This window comes from Anguilla rostrata, chromosome 2, assembly GCF_018555375.3.
Source record: "Anguilla rostrata isolate EN2019 chromosome 2, ASM1855537v3, whole genome shotgun sequence".
Lineage (NCBI taxonomy): Eukaryota > Metazoa > Chordata > Actinopteri > Anguilliformes > Anguillidae > Anguilla > Anguilla rostrata.
The window spans coordinates 8,371,924-8,390,665 of record NC_057934.1 but is presented as its reverse complement, the minus strand read 5'-3'; the positions used below and the strand labels follow the sequence as shown (position 1 = coordinate 8,390,665).

The 18,742-nt window shown below is 47.3% G+C and overlaps 1 protein-coding gene across 3 annotated transcripts in view; it reads left to right on the top strand.

The window, feature by feature from the left end:
* LOC135244933 (atlastin-2) overlaps positions 1-16,566 on the top strand; it is a 33,174-nt gene extending 16,608 nt beyond the window's left edge. For 2 of the 3 annotated variants that reach the window (XM_064317629.1, XM_064317639.1), the window contains 11 exons: positions 4,666-4,800; positions 5,342-5,446; positions 6,228-6,278; positions 6,599-6,655; positions 7,132-7,224; positions 8,668-8,806; positions 9,847-9,974; positions 10,069-10,125; positions 10,321-10,392; positions 11,610-12,041; positions 13,729-16,566. In XM_064317629.1, coding sequence (XP_064173699.1) covers positions 4,666-4,800; positions 5,342-5,446; positions 6,228-6,278; positions 6,599-6,655; positions 7,132-7,224; positions 8,668-8,806; positions 9,847-9,974; positions 10,069-10,125; positions 10,321-10,392; positions 11,610-12,041; positions 13,729-13,848 — 1,389 coding nt within the window. In that variant the 3' untranslated portion in view covers positions 13,849-16,566. Of the gene's footprint in view, positions 1-4,665; positions 4,801-5,341; positions 5,447-6,227; positions 6,279-6,598; positions 6,656-7,131; positions 7,225-8,667; positions 8,807-9,846; positions 9,975-10,068; positions 10,126-10,320; positions 10,393-11,609; positions 12,042-13,067; positions 13,336-13,728 lie in introns of all 3 variants that reach the window. The other variant, XR_010327099.1, reaches the window with a different exon arrangement.
* Positions 16,567-18,742: the final 2,176 nt, after the last annotated feature.

Genomic DNA, 18,742 nt, shown 5'->3' with positions numbered 1-18,742 from the left:
AGTGTTTCTCAACCTCGATCCTGATTGATTTTTGTCAGTGCCAGTCTCTTGATCAATACACACTGTGGGAAATCTTGTTCCGCCTTTCTCGGGTGGTTAAACTTGTTCTAACGCGATGCAGGTTTGGCTTGTTGTCACTTGCTGTTGGTAAACTCCCTCCATGTCACACGGATGGTTTCAGATTTCCATACTCACCGAACAGGACCCAGCTGATTTCACCTGTCAGTTCGTAATTGAATCGGTTAAAATGGAAGCGCTTTCAACTGGAATCAATTGCCGTATACTGCATACAACATAGAACTGTTATTCATTTCGTTTTGAACTGACTGACCTTACATTCCAGGGATGTGAATATGGGACATTTGTGTAGCTCTTTCTGGCAAAATGTGGCTTGAACAGAGTAAATTGCCCTTTAATAGACTGTAGAATTGTCTAATTGAGAACAATTAGCAGTTCATTACAATACAGAGCTTGTTATTATGGCTGGAACAAAAACCAGCACACACAGTAGGTTCCCAGGACCAGGGTTGAGAAACACTGCCATAGTGGATGCTGCTCTACCCCAAGGGTTCTTGAACTCCGCCCAACCCCAGTGACATCACAATCCCCCTGTGCTAGGCCACGCCCTGTCTGAGGCCCAGCTGTTCCCTGTTGAGCTGTAGGGGAGTCCTGTGATGAATGGCCTTACCTAAGCTGTGCTAGATCAGTACTTCTAGCCCTGAGGGGAGCTTCAGTCACGCCTTCTCTGTACCTCAAGCCTGTGTGATTGGGCCTTCTGACGCCTCCTATGCCCTCATTGGCCAGGTCAGGGTAAAGGGGGTGTGGTTGTTGTCAAGGGGCGGGGTTATGGCAGGTAGCTTTTTTATCCAAATACACAAGTTAACCGGAGCCTTTCACTAGGTGTATGGTGTTGGCACTGAAGAGTGGTCACATGAGAGGGACTTGGCGTTGTTGACACTTCTATGACCCAGTGGTAGATGAGCAAGCAAACTGAGTAGCTGACTGAAGGCACAAACTCATTCAAGCTTTTGGCTCGAGCTGATTGTGTCCCCTGGCCCCTTTCAAAGATGATCTGGCTTTAACCAATCATGCGACTGCTGACACCACGTGACCTGGGTGTAACCAATCATCAGGCTGCCGACACCACCGGCGACCTGGGCATAACCAATCATCCCACTGCTGACACTACATGTGACCTGGGCATAACCAATCGTCCGACTGCCCTTGTCGCAGAAGAGGCTTAACATTCCAATCTCTGAGCAGCAGTGCGTTTGTGTGCAGTGCATACGTAGCATTTTAAAATGCACACATGGATATTTGTGGTTAGCTTTTCAGGATGTAGAGACCAACTGTGCAGCGTTTTTCCCCGAAAAGTCCCCAAACGCCTAAACGTGGTAACGTTTTCACAATGCCTCATTACCATTGCGTGCGCACATTCGTCCAAGTGAAACTGCATTCTGCTGCCCACTAGAATTTACAATCAGTTCTTTAGCGGAAATCTGAAATTAAGAATGCGAGGGATTCTGCTGCTGCCCAAAAAACAAAACCGTACAGAGAATAACGTGCACTTTCACCGTCAGCTAAAACATAATGTTTTCACCCAAATACGAAACCGGGAAAACATTTCACACAGCTGCTATTGCAACCACCCCGAGCCAAGTGGTTGACCACAGTAGGTTTTGCGTTTGTTTTTTGTTTTTTTTTTTCCTTCCAAAATACTTTGAACGTGAGGTGGGAAAAGTATGAACGCTTTCATGATGCAAGGGAAGAAATACTCTCCTTATTTTTCATTCGTTTCCGCCGGTTTCCTTCCTGCTCCTGATTCTGCGTGAGTAGAGGGCGTCTCCCGAGTTCCCTGAAAATTTGGCACCTGTCAGTCACGGCCCATGGATGCGTGTAAAATTCAGTTTTGTGGACCTGGTCTTCACACGCATGCGTTTCGTTTCGGACGCGTCGGACAGAATTCGCGAGCCCCTGTCCCGTTTGGCACGCCTCTGGAATCGGGACCTAAAATGTGTGCCGAATCTCTCCTCGCGGCCGTTTCTACCTGGTCCTGACCAGCTCCTTTCTGTAAACACTGCCGGTGTCTCTGGTTATTCGTGATTACCTTTCCCAAGGTTCCTGTGTGAATTTGCATATAAATTGCCGTTTTGTTTTTATAAATGGCCGAGCTGCCGGCCATTCTGCTTTTAAGTGCACTGGTGCCTCTGACCTCCTAGTTTGTGTTAGAAAAGTTTTGTTTGAATGATTTTCTCAGATAAGATAAAACCATCGAGTGAAAGCGTGGAATGAATATCTTTTGATGATATTTTGAGGTTGTGTTTTGTGTTCTTGCTTCCTGAACGATATGATAAAATCTGCCGACCTTTTGCTTTTTGCACCGAAAGGAAAGGCGGTATTTTTTTGTTTGTTGTTGTTTTTGTTTTGTTACCTTGTTCTTATAAAGCAGTCTATTGGAAGGAATTTGGGGGATTTTATTTTATTTTTCATAACGTTTCATTCCATTTGATGAGGGCGCACGGCTGACCTGATCTGGGCAATGCCCCTGGACTGCAGCGGCTCTGGCGAGTAATGGCTGCTTTTGTTCCTCTCTGAAAGGCCCTGTTTGTTCTGCTCTGAGAGGTTTCTCAGTCCCGTTATCTCAGGGTTCTGCGTCCAAAGTGCCATTAAGGAATGGCTGAGATCCAGACTGGGCTGATCTACTGGTGCTCTGCATCGTCTGGAGTCCCCACTCGCACCCTACACTCCCCACTGTCTCCCCCCAGCCCCCCCTAACCCTACACTGGAGCCCCACGGTCCCCCAATAACCCTACACTGGAGCCCCACGGTCCCCCAATAACCCTGAACCCTTACCTTACACTGGAGTCCCACTCCCCCATCCCTACACTGGAGCCCCCACTGTCTCCCCCTAACCCTCACTGGAGCCCCCACTGTCTCCCCCTAACCCTTCACTGGAGTCCCACTGCCCCATCCCTGCACTGGAGCCCCACTGCCCTCTACCCATCCCTACACTGGAGTCTTGTCAAGCACCACAACCTCCTCTCACCCTAACTTTACATCGGGGTGCTGTTCAGCACCGCTGTTCAATTCACGTACATTTTACATTCACGTTTTTATACATGTAGTTCATGCTCTTCTCCAGGGCGACCTGATTGGGCTGAATATTATTTTAAAATGCTGACACTGTGCATAACGGCCTGCATATTTGAGTCTAGGGGGCAGCGTGTAAAAGCATCACATGCTCATCTCTTGTGTGCTTCTCCATGGAAACAAGCAAATGCACACAATGTCACTGACATTACACGCTAAAAAAATTACTTGTATACCTTATGTTTTTAGACTATCAACCAAGCTGTACGTTGGCTGAGTTGAAGTGCAGGTCAAGCACAAGCTTCAGGGTACAGTAGCAATGCCCCACCAGGGAATTAAACCTGCAACTTCAGACTAGAGACTAGAATACCTAGTCTTTGTATGCTTGTGTGTGTGTGTGCGTGAAGGTGTGTGTGTGTGTTAGCTCCAATGCTTACATTATCACACAAGTACAGCTGTCCAGTGTTCCTCTACTCCACTTCCAAGGTTGTTCAGTATGGAGCAGAGCGGGCTGTGGTTCTGACGGGCTTTAGCATCCAAACTCGTCTCCTATTCCAATCACCGTTTGATAATGCGCTCCAAACTTACCCCCTCCCTCCCAGCACCACTGGATTACCATCCATTTATATTCATGGGAAATCCCCCCCCCCCCCCAACAGATTTAACAGCTACAAAAAATCTGTGTGAAAAGAATATTTAATGAATTACTTTTTTGCCCCTGGACCAGGCGCGGCACAAATGAACTTTTGATTGCAGAGGAGACTCTGAATAGGACAGAATAAATCAGCTCTTTGAAGAATTTAGCGCCTTTATTCGGGCAGTAAATTGCGATTATCCGTCCTCTTCTCTGTACGTATCTGAGCGCGGCGTTTGAGGGACGCACGCCGAGCACCCATCTTCCCCGCCGAAGATTTCCAAAAAACTGTGTGCCTGATTGTGACAACTGCCTGTGATGCGAGATCCCAGTGTTCCCGGAACAGTGGCTCTCTAGTGCCCTCCTGTGGCACGGTTGCAAATTGCCGCTTCAGTCAGTTTGTCCGTCCGTCCTAGCTTTTGTACAGACGGTATGTCACACAGGCAGACTGCTTGCTGCAGGCGTTTCCAGCGTGTAGCTTTATGAACAGTGCGACTAGCACAGTAGAGTGCTGATGTGGACTGCAGGGGACAGGTGTGTTGTACTGTACATGAGGCCAAAATAATTTCTGCTTCTCCTTCGGTTTGGGGGAAGGTCTTTCTGACACTTGGGAGCCTGGAAGCTGAAAGCTCTGCTGCTGGTTTTGGTCTTGGAAATTTTGGCACGGTCAGATGGGCACATCTTGTGACTGTAGTGTTCGATTTTGGTGATATGTGGAAATAAGGTCACTTAAGTATTCTTGTCTGAACCTGTTTATTGCTTTAAATGAAAGAATTTCCAGTCCTAGAAGGGCCACAAGGTGTGCAGGTTTAACTCCAGTCCTGGAGGGGGCACTGTCTGGGTCTGTCCCAGTGTAGCTATTTATAACACCACCTGTAGGAGAGGCAGATTCATTGATCTTTGTTCTCCTGAAACCCTGTCGTCTTTCTGACCCCATTTAGACATCCGAATGCTGGCTGGGGGGTAGTGAAGACCCCCTGACTGGCTTCACCTGGAGGGGGGGGTGCGAGAGGGAGACGACGGGGATCCAGGCGTGGAGCGAGGTGTTTGTGGTGGACAAGCCCGACGGCAGCAAGGTACGAGCCCTCTTCCTCTTCCTCCTCCTCCTCTCCATTTAATCTACACTGTGCCTCTTGGGGTTTGGTTTCAATTCCATTCCAATTCAGGAAATGAATTTTTTGTGAGGGGGGTTGAGAAATACTGGCATTTTATTTGAGGTTTTGAATTGGATTTCGGTTCTACCCCTAACATCCTATCCGTGCTCTGTGTTTTTATAGCACTCTTCACACACAGAGGGATCCCAGGGTACTGAATGGTTTACTGAACACTCTTCTCTTTCTCCACACTGCTTTTCCCTTCCCTAACGCCACACTCCCTCCCCCCCCCTCCGCACACAGCTGTAATCTCTGAAGGATGATCTTGTGTGCGTACTGTAGAGACCGGGGTGGAGGCAGCTCCGGCAAGCGAGCCTCAAGGAATTCATATTTAACGAGGCCGGGGAGCCTGCGGAGTCGCGCCATGTGACCGTGTCAGGTGGTCCGCGCGCCCGCGTCGCAGAAAGACGGCGTGCGCTCGCCGTGTTCCGTGTTCTGACCGGGGGTCTGTGTGTCTCCGCAGGTCGCCGTTCTCCTAATCGACACTCAGGGAGCCTTTGATAGTCAGTCAACCATCAAAGACTGCGCCACCGTGTTCGCCCTGAGCACCATGACCAGCTCCGTACAGGTGAGCACCACACACAAACTGCGTTGGTGTTCAGGCTGAGCACCATGACCAGCTCGGTACAGGTGAGCACCACACACAAGCTGTGTTAGTGTTCACCCTGAGCACCATGACCAGCTCCGCACAGGTGAGCACCACACACAAACTGTGCCACAGTGTTCATTTTTAATTATATTTAAAAAATACCATATTTGATATCAGTCATCACTGGTGTTGCCAGATGCACCAAAGCTGGAAAATTAAGGATAGACGCCTTTCAAAATCACATGTAGAACAGTGTTTGATGGGATCCTCAGCCCTGGACTTGGAGAGTCGCTGGGTTAGTTGGTTTTTATTTTAATTTAAAACCTGCAGTTTAGACACAAGATAGCAGGTGAGGTGAGTTAACTGTGTAATTACCAGTTTTAATCGATAAGCAGGCATAGAGTAATTGGAAAATGAGCAGGCCCTGTGGCTTTTCAGAACCAGTGATGAGAAATCCCTCTTAGGACAGAATGTCTGGATTTGCACAAACGGACCTGTTGCTCACGGAAACCCTGAGGGTCTTTGGTGCTTGGGTGAGGAATTGTACATGCACAGGGACGCTTGCTGCAGCTATAAACAGTTTCTTTGCAGGCTAATTTAGCTGAAGCCCTCAACCACAGTTTCTGTGTGTGGAAACCTCAGTTGGTTTCCTGTATCCAGAACCAATTACCGTATGTAGGAAACTGGGTTTGGAGATCTCCTGAGGCATTAGGGGTCTTGATTTAATATGGTTAACTGATTCATGTTTGATGTCTTTCAGGTCTATAACTTGTCCCAGAATATACAGGAGGATGACCTTCAACATCTTCAGGTATTTCATTTAATGATGTGTTTTATAACGTGCATCTCTGAGCATCTGCAGGTGTGTGTAGATTACTCTGAGTGTGTGTGTGTGTGTGACGGGCTGTTTTCACAGCTGTTACGGTACGCCTCTAATCTCCAGGTGTTCGTAGATTATACTGAGCGTGCGTTTGGGGTTGTTTTCACACCTGTAATGGGACACCTGTAATCTCCAGCCGGAGACGGGTAGTCCTGGAGGGAGGGGTACGACTGAGTGAGAGCACCCTCGATCTGTCCATGTTATTTTCCATTCCCTTGTTTAATTTTCCTGTTTTTGATTTTTCCCTCCAGCTCTTCACGGAGTACGGACGGCTCGCCATGGAGGAGATATATCTGAAGCCCTTTCAGGTGCGTACTCTGGCGCCTCATCACTGAGCCCCAGGCGGGCTTAACCACGCCCCGTCCGGCCGCGTGCTGCCAGGTGCTGCATCCTGGCCGACTGCTACACTGATGCGGGCAGGCTGCAATTCCCCAAATGACCACAGGGGGCGAATTACACACTGCCCTGCAGGATGGCCAGCCAATCGGCTTTGGTGCAGTAGGGGAATTCATTCTGTGCCGTGGGACTTGTCAAAGGGCAGTGCTCACCTCCTGATACCCCCCCTGTTTGGAGGTTTTATTTTGTTTTCAGGGTATCCATTACCATCTGTGTTACTCCAGTCATAAAAACTAAGTGTCCGTGAGTCTTTGGTTTAGAGTTTTCAGTCGATGCGTTCGTAAAAATTCTGCTACAAAAGGGAACAAGGGATACGTTTTTGTGTGTTGTTTATTCAGCGTTGTGGCTGTGTTTTTCACGCACTGACTCTGTGTGTCCCCCCGAACAGACCCTAATGTTTTTAATAAGAGACTGGAGCTACCCGTACGAGCATAATTATGGATTGGACGGGGGGAGGCGGTTCCTGGAGAAGAGATTGCAGGTGAGTTGCCTCATCCAGCCGGGGGGGATTCTCACACTTTTAGGGAAATGGGGGGGGGGATGTTAACATGTCACCGGTGACTGTCAGATCACAGGGGGGGGGGGGTCTTTACACAGATTTAAACAAAGCGGTTTCGGCGGCTTCTGTCGGGGGAGCTCCCCCCCCCCCCCAGGCTGATGAGTTTTTTTTGAGGACGCCTCTCGCCACGAACCGTTTGATCCCCTGCCGCCGATGCGGAGCGCTCACCTGTGGCGGAACGAGTACGCGGTACAGAACCGCGAAAAAAAAACACTCGGAATGTAACCGAGGCGATGGAGGAACAAAGGACAGAAGAAGATAACCCTTTGAGCTTCGTTGTGGAAATTGGATCTTGAGGACCAACGGAAGCTGCACTGATTTTGAATAAGTGCACACTGGAAGAAAGAGGAAATGACACAGCGGACCGGCTTCACGTGTGCATCCAAAATCCTTTCTTTATACCCAGGGGTGCGCAACAAGGACTGATCCGTTTCAGGATTTTGTGCCAAATTCTGCTCTTAATTCTTTAACTAGCTCAACCGTATCTTGTTCTGACATTTGCATGAGCAACAGCTACAGCCACAGACTGCAAGTGTATCCTCGTGATTTTACTGTGCTCAAGTACAGTAGTGAACAGAAGCTGTCCCTAAACTAAAACTAAAAGGTAACTGGTTGGAACAAAATCCAGCACGTAGACCGACCTTCCAAGACCGGAGTTGTGCACCCCTGCCTTAACCCTTCAGACAAAGCTTAAATCCTGCCGATGCCTCATTGTTCATTTTAATAAGGATAAACCGATTTCATTTCCAAAGAATTAAAAGCCCGGTGCAGATGTTTATTTGCGTGTGGCAAATAAACGCGGCTCATCTATTAATTAGCCTTTTAAAGACCGTAGTCTGGAGGTGTGCGTTTAACGTCCGACAAAGTGCTGTCTCTCGCTTTTTCATTTTTCAGATACCTATTAACTTTTCCCAGGAAAGTTCATTTTAATATTGCGGTGCCATAATGACGTTCATTACGTTAAGTGATATGAAATGATAATCCGCCGGTGAAGAGCGGGTAATTTCCCCGAAAGTGCCCCCCCGTGTGCGCGGTGTGCGCCGAGCGTAGCTTCATCTGCACTTGACATTTTGTTGAAGGAGGCCGTCCAATGGCGGAGGCTGTTTCGTGTGCATTCTCTCTTCCGCATTAGTGGCTGGCTTATCCTGCCAAGGCAGACAAAAACCCTCTTACCGCCAGCAATGGAAGGCGTGGTCTACCTGAGAATCGGGTGCGCTTTGGTGGAGAATTTTGTGGCCTTAACAAATGATTGGATACTTGGTGGTAGAGAGGGTGTGGTCTGACTGGGGGGGGTGGGGGGGTGGGGTTTGGGGTAACGTGAGTGGGTTGTAGGATAAGCCCCCCCCCGGTTTCTCTTGTCCGAAGGTGAAGCAGAACCAGCACGAGGAGCTTCAGAACGTCCGGAAGCACATCCACTCCTGCTTCTCCAACATCGGCTGCTTCCTGCTTCCGCACCCCGGCCTCCGAGTCGCCACCAACCCCAGCTTCGACGGCAGGTTAAAAGGTGCGACCCCCGAACCCTCTGACCCCCCGACCCCTGACCCCCTGTGCCTTGCCCCACCACTTTGGCCTTGGCCTCCGACTGAATTTCGAATCTGAAACTCAAGGTGAACTTGTGGCAGTTGAGCATCGATAACTGTGGGCGTCGTCCAGGGGGAGGTCGTGTCTGAACTGGACTGTAGCGAAGCGGTCGGGGAGCTGGGCGTGTGACTGAGAGAGGGTCCCAGCTGGGGCTCTGCTGTGGTACCTGTGAGCGAGGCACTTCATCTTAATTGCTTCAGTAAATATCCAGCTGGGGTAATTTACGGAAGCAGTTCAGGTTAAGTACTTTGGATTATGTATGGGGGGGCGGGGGGGGGGGGTAGTGAGCTTCATAAATCACTCTGGATACGAGCGGCTGCTTGAATGTAAATGCGCTACATGCAAAACAAAGAAGGCACACACCGCTGCTTTAAGAGATTTTTTGAGCAGAAATTGCAGTGCACGCGCGCACTCTCTAACACACACACACACACACACACACACACACACACACACACACACACACACACACACACACTCTCACACTCACACACACACACTCTCACTCTCTCTCTCTCTCACACACACACACACAGGCTTTCACTCACACACACGCACACTCGCGCTCACACCCAGAGGAGGGTCAATTGAGTGAATTGTCGCTGCCATTTCGGCTCAAGGCGATTCTTTCCAAATGGCGTTTCACACTTTATTTCAGGCTAATGAAGGGGTAAGCTGCAGCACTGTGACGGCTCATTTGAGCCGGAATTATTATTGCTGTGCTCCCTCCTCCAGCAATTTAAAGGAAACGCGGCCATTTAAGCAAATTCATCATTTCTGTCTCAGAGCACTACACGAGTTTTGAAAAAATGATCTGTTTAACACGAATAAATTAGGTATGACCGCTGGACTTTGTCACATTAATCAGCGTCTGTAAGATCCTGAGGTTTTTTTTTTAACAGATGCTCAAATGAAGATCTGGGGGAGAGTATTGGGGATTTGACGGAGAGGTTTTTGCTGCAGATATTGACGACGAGTTTAAGAAGGAGCTGAAGCACCTCGTGCCGTTGCTGTTGTCCCCGGAGAATTTGGTGGAGAAAGAAATCGGCGGATCCAAAGTCACATGCAGAGATCTTGTGGAGTATTTTAAAGTAAGTTGGATGAAAGTTGGATCGCTTTCATTTTCTTTTTTTAAATTCTATCTATTGAGGACTAAAATGTTTTTTTTTTTTTTTTCTCTTCTAGGCCTACATCAAAATCTATCAAGGTGAAGAATTGCCTCATCCGAAATCCATGTTGCAGGTGTGTTCCATTTAAATAAACGTGTTCCTTACTGTGCCTCAAAATGTCAACAGCAACTGCAGACCAGTTACTAAGTCTGTTGGAGTTTATTGGATGTCTGGTTGGATGTGTGTTAAAGATCTTCGGGTAGGCTTTGGAGAAATGAAGGGAAATGCTAGCGCTAGGCTAACCCCTCTGTGTTCCGCTGTTGTCCAGGCGACCGCGGAAGCGAACAACCTGGCCGCCGTCGCGGGAGCTAAAGACGCGTACAATAAGAACATGGAGCAGGTGAGCGCAGCGGGGCGGAGCCGCCAGCTCTTAGCCGCCAGCTTTGAGCAGCTCGGTCGGCCAGGTCACCGATGACTGGAAAACGTCTGTTGCTAAGAGCTGGAAAAGCCACTTGGTGAATATCACACTAAAACAGCTTTCTGAGTGGTGGACTGAAGGGTGAATCGATTGGAAGATTCAATGGCTAATTGGTTTACCGATTCACCAGTTGATTGGTTGACTGGTTGCGGTGTTTGTGTGTCGGGGTGGGAGGATGGGGGGGTTGATTGATCGGACTGCTTAGTTGATTGATTGGCTGCTTGACTGGTTACTTGGGTGACTGGTTGATTTGGCTGCTTGACTGGTTGCTTGGCTGACTGGTTGCTTGGCTGACTGGTTGCTTGGCCGACTGGTTGCTTGGCCGACTGGTTGCTTGGCCGACTGGTTGCTTGGCCGACTGGTTGCTTGGCCGACTGGTTGCTTGGCCGACTGGTCTTGGCGACTGGTTGCTTGGCCGACTGGTTGCTTGGCCGACTGGTTGCTTGGCCGACTGGTTGCTTGGCCGACTGGTTGCTTGGCCGACTGGTTGCTTGGCCGACTGGTTGCTTGGCGACTGGTTGCTTGGCCGACTGGTTGCTTGGCCGACTGGTTGCTTGGCCGACTGGTTGCTTGGCCGACTGGTTGCTTGGCCGACTGGTTGCTTGGCACGACTGGTTGCTTGGCCGACTGGTTGCTTGGCGACTGGTTGCTTGGCCGACTGGTTGCTTGGCCGACTGGTTGCTTGGCCGACTGGTTGCTTGGCCGACTGGTTGCTTGGCCGACTGGTTGCTTGGCCGACTGGTTGCTTGGCCGACTGGTTGCTTGGCCGACTGGTTGCTTGGCCGACTGGTTGCTTGGCCGACTGGTTGCTTGGCGACTGGTTGCTTGGCCGACTGGTTGCTTGGCCGACTGGTTGCTTGGCCGACTGGTTGCTTGGCCGACTGGTTGCTTGGCCGACTGGTTGCTTGGCCGACTGGTTGCTTGGCCGACTGGTTGCTTGGCCGACTGGTTGCTTGGCCGACTGGTTGCTTGGCCGACTGGTTGCTTGGCCGACTGGTTGCTTGGCCGACTGGTTGCTTGGCCGACTGGTTGCTTGGCCGACCGGTTGATTGGCTGACCGATTTCATCGGCCGGTTGATTGGCTGACCGATTTCATCGGCCGGCTGACTGGTTAATCATTCCCGTCGGCGCGTCCCCAGGTGTGCGGCGGGGACAAGCCGTACATCGCCCCGGCGGACCTGGAGCGGAGCCACGAGGAGCTGAAGGAGTGCTCGGTGCGGCAGTTCCGCGCGGTGAAGAAGATGGGCGGCGAGGAGTTCTGCCGGCGCTACCAGGAGCAGCTGGAGGGCGAGCTGGACGAGGCCTACGCCAACTTCATCAAGCACAACGACAGCAAGAACATCTTCTACGCCGCCCGCACGCCCGCCACCCTCTTCGCCGTCATGTTCGCCATGTACATCGTCTCCGGGGTGACGGGCTTTGTGGGACTGAACACTGTGGCCGGCCTCTGCAACCTGGTCATGGGCGTGGCCCTGCTCTCGCTCTGCCTCTGGGCCTACGTCAAGTACTCGGGCGAGTTCCGAGACCTGGGCACCGTCATTGACAACGTGGCCGAGACCCTGTGGGAGCAGGTAGGTGGAGCCAGGCCCAGCCTCGAACCCCCGCCACGTTCAAATCTTATTTCTTTTTTAAATGTTCCTTATACGTTTTTTTTTTTTTTTTAAATTGATTCCTCTCTCATTCCCCCTCCCCTAAGTAGTATGTGTAAACTGAATCCCCACCCCATCTCAAAATCAGAGGTGGAGCACTTTTGTCATAAGCACTTTTGCTCTCTGACAGCTGATGGCCAGAGAATTTTCCGCCATATTAACTGTGATCTTCTCCAGTCGCGCTTGCTTCCTTGAAAATGTGTAAGCCACTCGTGTGCATGTATGTAATTTGTCATTGTCATTCTGCCCTTGTTCCTCCCTGTTTGGATCCACTGCCCACTTGGGTGTGATTTCTGATTTTTGACTGCAGAGTCCGTCTCAACACCCGAATGATTTCAGCACCCCGCGATCCGCTGTTTCCCCACGCTGACCTGTCTAACGGCCAGTTCAGATCAAAAACTCCTCAGCCGAACAAGACTTTTGTTTTTCTCCCAGGAAGTTCTCCAGAGCGTGAACGACTCTGTTTTAGAACATCAGCTGATTGGCTGATTGGTTTGCCGATTCAGCAATTTATTTAGCTGATTACTGTGGTCGTCTCAGATTCAGCGCATCAAATTTTTCTCAACTTATAATTGTTGTGGGAAAAGGTTGTTTAATTTGTTAATTCTTGGTTTTAGACTATGTAGTCTTTACTCGGCAACATTCTAAGATTTATTTAGTTTTTTTTTTTAATTGCCAGTCTTGTCTCATATGCTCTTGCAGTTTTTTTTGATCTGAACTGGGCCTATCTTGTGTCTCTTGCTGCTCTTCCTCCTTCCTAATTTCCTGTTTCTCTGTCCGCTTTCTGCTCACACAGAGGACTCCGAGAAAGGTGAGGGAGATTTTTTTTTCCCGCCCAATCATCCGTCGGCTCCTCCTCGGTGCTCGTCTGTTCTTGTTTCACGGTTCATTTTGAACTTTCACGCAGGTGCTGTTCTGCCGCTAACCTCCCGCCATTCCGTTTTTTAGGTGTTTACCAAACTCTTTGAGCTGGTGAGGAGTCGAATCTCCTGGCGCTCCTTCTTACCGGCACAGAGAAAGAGACTGTCCTCAAACAACAATATCAAGAAGAAAAAATAGCTACTTCTACTTTTTTTTTTTTTTTTCTGGTCTCAATTTTATTTTTGTGCGATTATTTTTCCATTTTTATTTAATTTAATTTTTAGTAGTACATGGTCGATAACCATGCTGGCCTAGATTTAAACTGAAATTGTTTTACCTGGGTTACACACTACAGGTTGGCACCTTCAGCTTTCATTCTTTTCCACTCTTTTTGTACTGTGAGGGGACTGGTTTGGTTGGGGGGGGGGGGGGTTGCTGGCATGTACAGTCATATTTTTGCATCACATTTTCAGTTCACATTTCAGCTGTCTGTCTCCACGTTTCTCTTAAACGCGGTGATTAATAGGATGTGTTGTTGCATGTGTACGTGAAATCCTCACTTTGTCTTTCCCCTTTCTTTTTGTCCGCGATCATGTTAAATTTGAGTGATTTATCTTTTTTTTCTTTCCTTTTTTTCCTTTTCCTTCCACTCATTTTGGTTTCTTCCATCTCCCTCTCTCTCTCTCTCTCTCTCTCTCTCTCTCTCTCTCTCCCTCTCCCCCCTGTCTGGAATCCTCTCCCTCTCCAGGTGTTGAAGCCTTTGAGCGATCACTATATGGAGGATAACATTAGGCAGAGTGTGGCAAACTCCATCAAGGCCAGTCTGACCGAGCAGGTGACGCAGCACGCCAAGTTAAAGACAAACTGACCGCTCTCCCTTCTAGAGAGAGAGAGAGAGAGAGTGCGAGAGAGCGCGCCAGCTCGTATTTTAGGCCCACGAGCTGCGCCAACCAAAGTTTACACACCCTCTGTTTTAGCTTCACCGAATTCCGCCTCACCGCATTGGATGATGCCCCCCCCTCCCCCTCACTCACTCGCATGCATTGCAAGCGTGTTCCCAAGTCGCATCTCCCAGAATCAGGACCTTTGCTGTGGCGAAGCGGTGTGTTTTGTAGATTTTTTTCCGCCCCTCCTTCTGTTTTTGAAAATGTGTGTTCCTAATTAAGGGTTGCTGTCGTAGGTTTTTTTTTTTTTTTCCCCCTCTGTCATTTTCTACCATTTTCTTTGTTTTAAATTACACCACTGCATTGATTTTTATTTCAGTGCTATTTCAGGGAAAAGGAGACTTTGTTGCTGCTTGGTTTCGACCTAGCCTGTCTGTCTCCGGTCTTACTGCACCGAAGTGAATCTCTCTCCCAGTATCCCATTTTATACCCACCCGCTCGTGTGAGCAAATGGTTCCGTCACCGTAGTAACGCACATGGCAACAACCGACTGAAGACACAGTCCAGACGCAGCGGTGCTTCCCGTTAGCTCTGGACGAATAAAGCACGATAAAACCGGCGTACAGCGCAGGCCACTCGATGCGTTTCACCTCTTTTCCACCTCAGTTTACAAACGAACATTTCAAACAACTGTTAACTGCATTAACTCCTCGTTAACGTTAATCTAGCTAGCTAATTGGTACACGGTAACGGTAGCTATTGAACAAAAAGTACAGCTAGGCTAATTAAATTGATACTTTCCCAGTTTCTACGGTGAGTATACGGTGTGGCAGAAGCAGTGAACGCAGTGACGTAGGCACTTTCATGACCTATTTATAAGCAGGCCAGTGAAGATCTGTGTGATTCTTTTTTTTTTTTTAGCCAGGCTGTTATATGAACAACGGTCCGTGTACCAGGCAAGGTGTAGGAGTGAATTGGACATGGGGGCCATTTTCCAAAAGCTGCTTAAATGCTCATTTCTCGAGACTTAAGGAGAGGGTAGCCTACTGATCTACGTGTGGACTGACGATTGAAGTATATTAATTTAAAGATGTGGGGGGCCTATAGAAGCTCACAGCCTAGCAGTTTTCAAAATGAAACTCCTGTGGGGGAAGTGATCTTATTATTGATAGGGGTGGGGGTGGTGGGGGGTTCCTGCTTTGGACATGTCCCGCCTGCCCCCCACTCCTCCCACCTAGGCCCTTACACCCCTGGTGCCAGTGTTTTAACGCTGCTTGTGTTCAGACCCCCACAACAGAGGTGAAGACTTTTGAAACTGTGCATTGCCTTTGTCTTTCCTTTTTAAATTGACTGACCTGCCCTTAGTGCATAATCAAAGCTGTCCAAATCTGACTTACAGCCTCTCCCCTCTCAACCCCCCCCCCCCCCTCAAAAGCTATGGCAATTTCCACAATTCCATCCAAAACACCCCAGTTTTGTGTGGTTACATTTTTTTTTTTTTTTAATCAATCACAAATTTAGGGCATGTATATGATATAAATATATAAATATCATTTTTTTGTATACATTTTTGTAGTTGGACAAAAAACAAATCCAGTGGTTCTGTGGTAGGATGAAGTACAGGTTATGTAAAGGAATGCTTGTTTTTTGTGGATTGTCACTGTCAGGTTGCATTTCTTTTGATATATTTGTAAATTTAACTGCTCTCAAGCACCGTGATTTCACCCCTTCTAGCCAAGCATCTTGGAATGTCAATAAGAGTGTCTTGAATTATTTTGTCTGTCTTCTGTTGCATTTTAAAGTTATTTTCTGTAATTTATTTTCAGTACAAGATTAAAACGAACTACTATATATTAAGTGATATAATTGATTTAAAAACTGCAATGCACAACCCTTAAAACGATGCTTCTTACAGGAACTTTTTAAAGGGCATCTTGAAGTTATTGAAACATTGAATCCATAAAAATAAAAAGACAGTTATACTTGTATTATGAAGAAATTAGTAGCGTCATTCCATTGTCTGTTTTACCCATTACCTGTGTGTGTGTATATAGAAAAATGGTTTCAGAGATATTGGTTCAAAATATTAATGCCAGTTTTATAGCAGCAGCAAAGACCGTTGAACATGTACAGTACTGTTATATTCTCAGAAGCCATCAGACTTATGACAGTTTAAGCTCCGTATTCAGTGAATACATTTATCACAGATGGCCATGAGAAACTAGACATCACATGAAAGACCTACAGTGGAAATTGATGGAATCAATCGAGCTACTTAAGATATTAATATGGGGGGGGGGGGGGTTTGAAGTCTTTTTCCTGCTCAGATGTATGGGTTGTCTTTGGTCTTTTTTTTTGTTGGGAGGGGAAAGGGGGGAGGGGGGGAGAGTAAATGCTGGACATTGACATGGCCGTCATCTTACCTTTATGATGTATTTCTCATTTGTCTTTTTTTATCTATACAGCTGATCTCCGTAAGTAACTACAGTCCAGTGCCACATTTGGCTGTGTTTTTGCGGCTTGGCTGACTGAAGACCGTAGTCGATACTGTTTGGTAGTGAATGACGTTAAATTTGACCATAATGGCAAACACAAATTGTGCGGTATTGTCCTCGTTTTATTTTTAATTATATGAATGTTGTCAATATTAATACTGTATCCTCTGCCTTGTTTTAAAAAGAATAAAGTTGAAATTAAATAAGGATGACTATTCTCTATAGTGCACATGTGATATTTGCTTTTATGTCAATTATATCTAATTGATGTTATACTCTCAATAATTCAATTTTTTTGAATGACCATTTATTTGGTCGTTGTGATTGAATTGCTAAATAGGACCATGAAGGCAGAATTGGAGTGCCTTTGGTCATGAAGACGGTCTTGCTTGCTTAAGCCCAAAAACGCAGCCTTTGCATGGGCGTTTTGTACCTTGGCACCCTACCAATGGCGCGTCGCCACGGCTCCGTAGCACAGAACTGTAATGTGCGTAGAGTGCAAAAATAATGCAGGTCTGTGGATTCTTCAAGAAGTTACATGACAACGTGGAATACTCGGTTTTGCCCGCTTGGCGCTGGCTCTCGTTAATATCTGGATCAAAGTTCACAAAGACCCGTGGAGAATTACACCCGCAAATACTCGAGTGGTCTGTCTCCGATTCGGTTGGCATTTTCCCCAGGTGGTATGGGTAACGCGCACGTCTCTTGGCTATTAGAATGGCAAACATTGGAAGAGCAAATCAGTATTATGTGTGGAAGTGCATAATGGCTGCATGTTTTGTCACGCACAGTGGTAAAACGCGTGAAATATAAATGTTCCCTTCTTACCGTGCAGCCGAATTGGCGCTCTGACTACACAAGTGTCCGCACGTCTTTGTGAACGAACACTTAAAAATATATATTTTTTTTACTGAGCATGGTTGAACATACTGTGGATCGATGGAAGTACATGTGTACAAAACAATATTGTGATTAAACCGTTTGTCAGTGTACATACCTGTGTAGGCATAACTGTATATAATAAAGTATATCGGTATATATTTTACTGCTTTTTCTTAAGATAGATTTCTTGCGCAAGTGGTCAGTTTAATTTTCAGAATTTGTTAAACCGGCCTTCAACTTTGGACAGACGACAGCACCGTGCTTCGAGGAGCCTGATCGTCAAACTCGGCGGCGAATGACGGTGAACGACAGCAAATATCTACGCTACAGCAGCCGCTGTAGTCACGGTATTTGCCGCTCTGAAATTGCACTCGTTACTTTTGTGCCCCCTTGTGTCCATATGTGTTTAGTAGGATACGGAGACTCTGTAATCCATGCAGTTGAGGTCTGCATTTATCACTGTTCAGGTAGGCTTGCCTTAAATGTGATTTTATTACGTGTAATGAAATCCCATCTTAAGCAGGACTCTAAAAACGTTTAGGTGGGAACTGTTCTTGCAGTGCATTTCGGAATCTTACGCAGTTTAGTGGAACACACCTGGGTCAGGCAATTTCCCCCAGATGTCAGTGGAATTCCTGCAGAATGTGTGCTGAAAAACCTTTAGAGGACAAAAAAAAAAAAATCTACCTTTTTAGGTTCGTGTTTGTTTTTGCTGTTTTCATGGAAATGACTCGGGATTCTGCAGCTGTGTTCAGATTCATAGGGCTGAAGTATTTCAGATATGCATTTGTCTTACTTGCGTATTTGTTCATTAGCTCTGTCCCAGGTGTGTTCAAGCCACATGGGAATGTGTATATATGTAATGACGCTCATATTTCAGGTATGACACCTGGGTGTCGGTTTAATCCAGCTGTTCACAAGACCCCACAGGAGAAGTGCAGGCTTCACTGGTATGTTGAGATTAATGCTAGAAGACAGCCTCCATTAAGACACAAATGGGCGGAGCTCCATATCAGTGACTCATCAATTGTCATGATTGATGGCTCACTGTAGTTCCTCACCCACTCTGGAGCTCATGAAAGCTCACTCCCATCACTAGTGAAAATAAATGATCGATCCAAGAATCTGATCAAACGTAAATGCATTTAAAAATGGTTACTGCAAATGCAAAGCTGTAAATTAACATGCACAGTGCCTGATGGTCTCCTGTATTAAAGATCATCTTAATCTTAATGGACCATCTGCTTGGTGGGCAGTTGAAGAGAAGCCTTGCTTTGGCCCCAGGAAAGGAAAAGCATAACATTTAATATGTCTGAGTTTGAGAGAATTATGCATTTATAATGAAAGGCCTAAGGACAAGTCAACTATATGCAAACTCTGACAAGATTGAAATCCCCCGAATGTTTTAAGTGGAATGCATAAACAAAGACTACATGCACTTAACATTCCCCCCATTTTAAAATTATGTACCCTGGTGGTGACTGCTGAACAGTGAGGAATT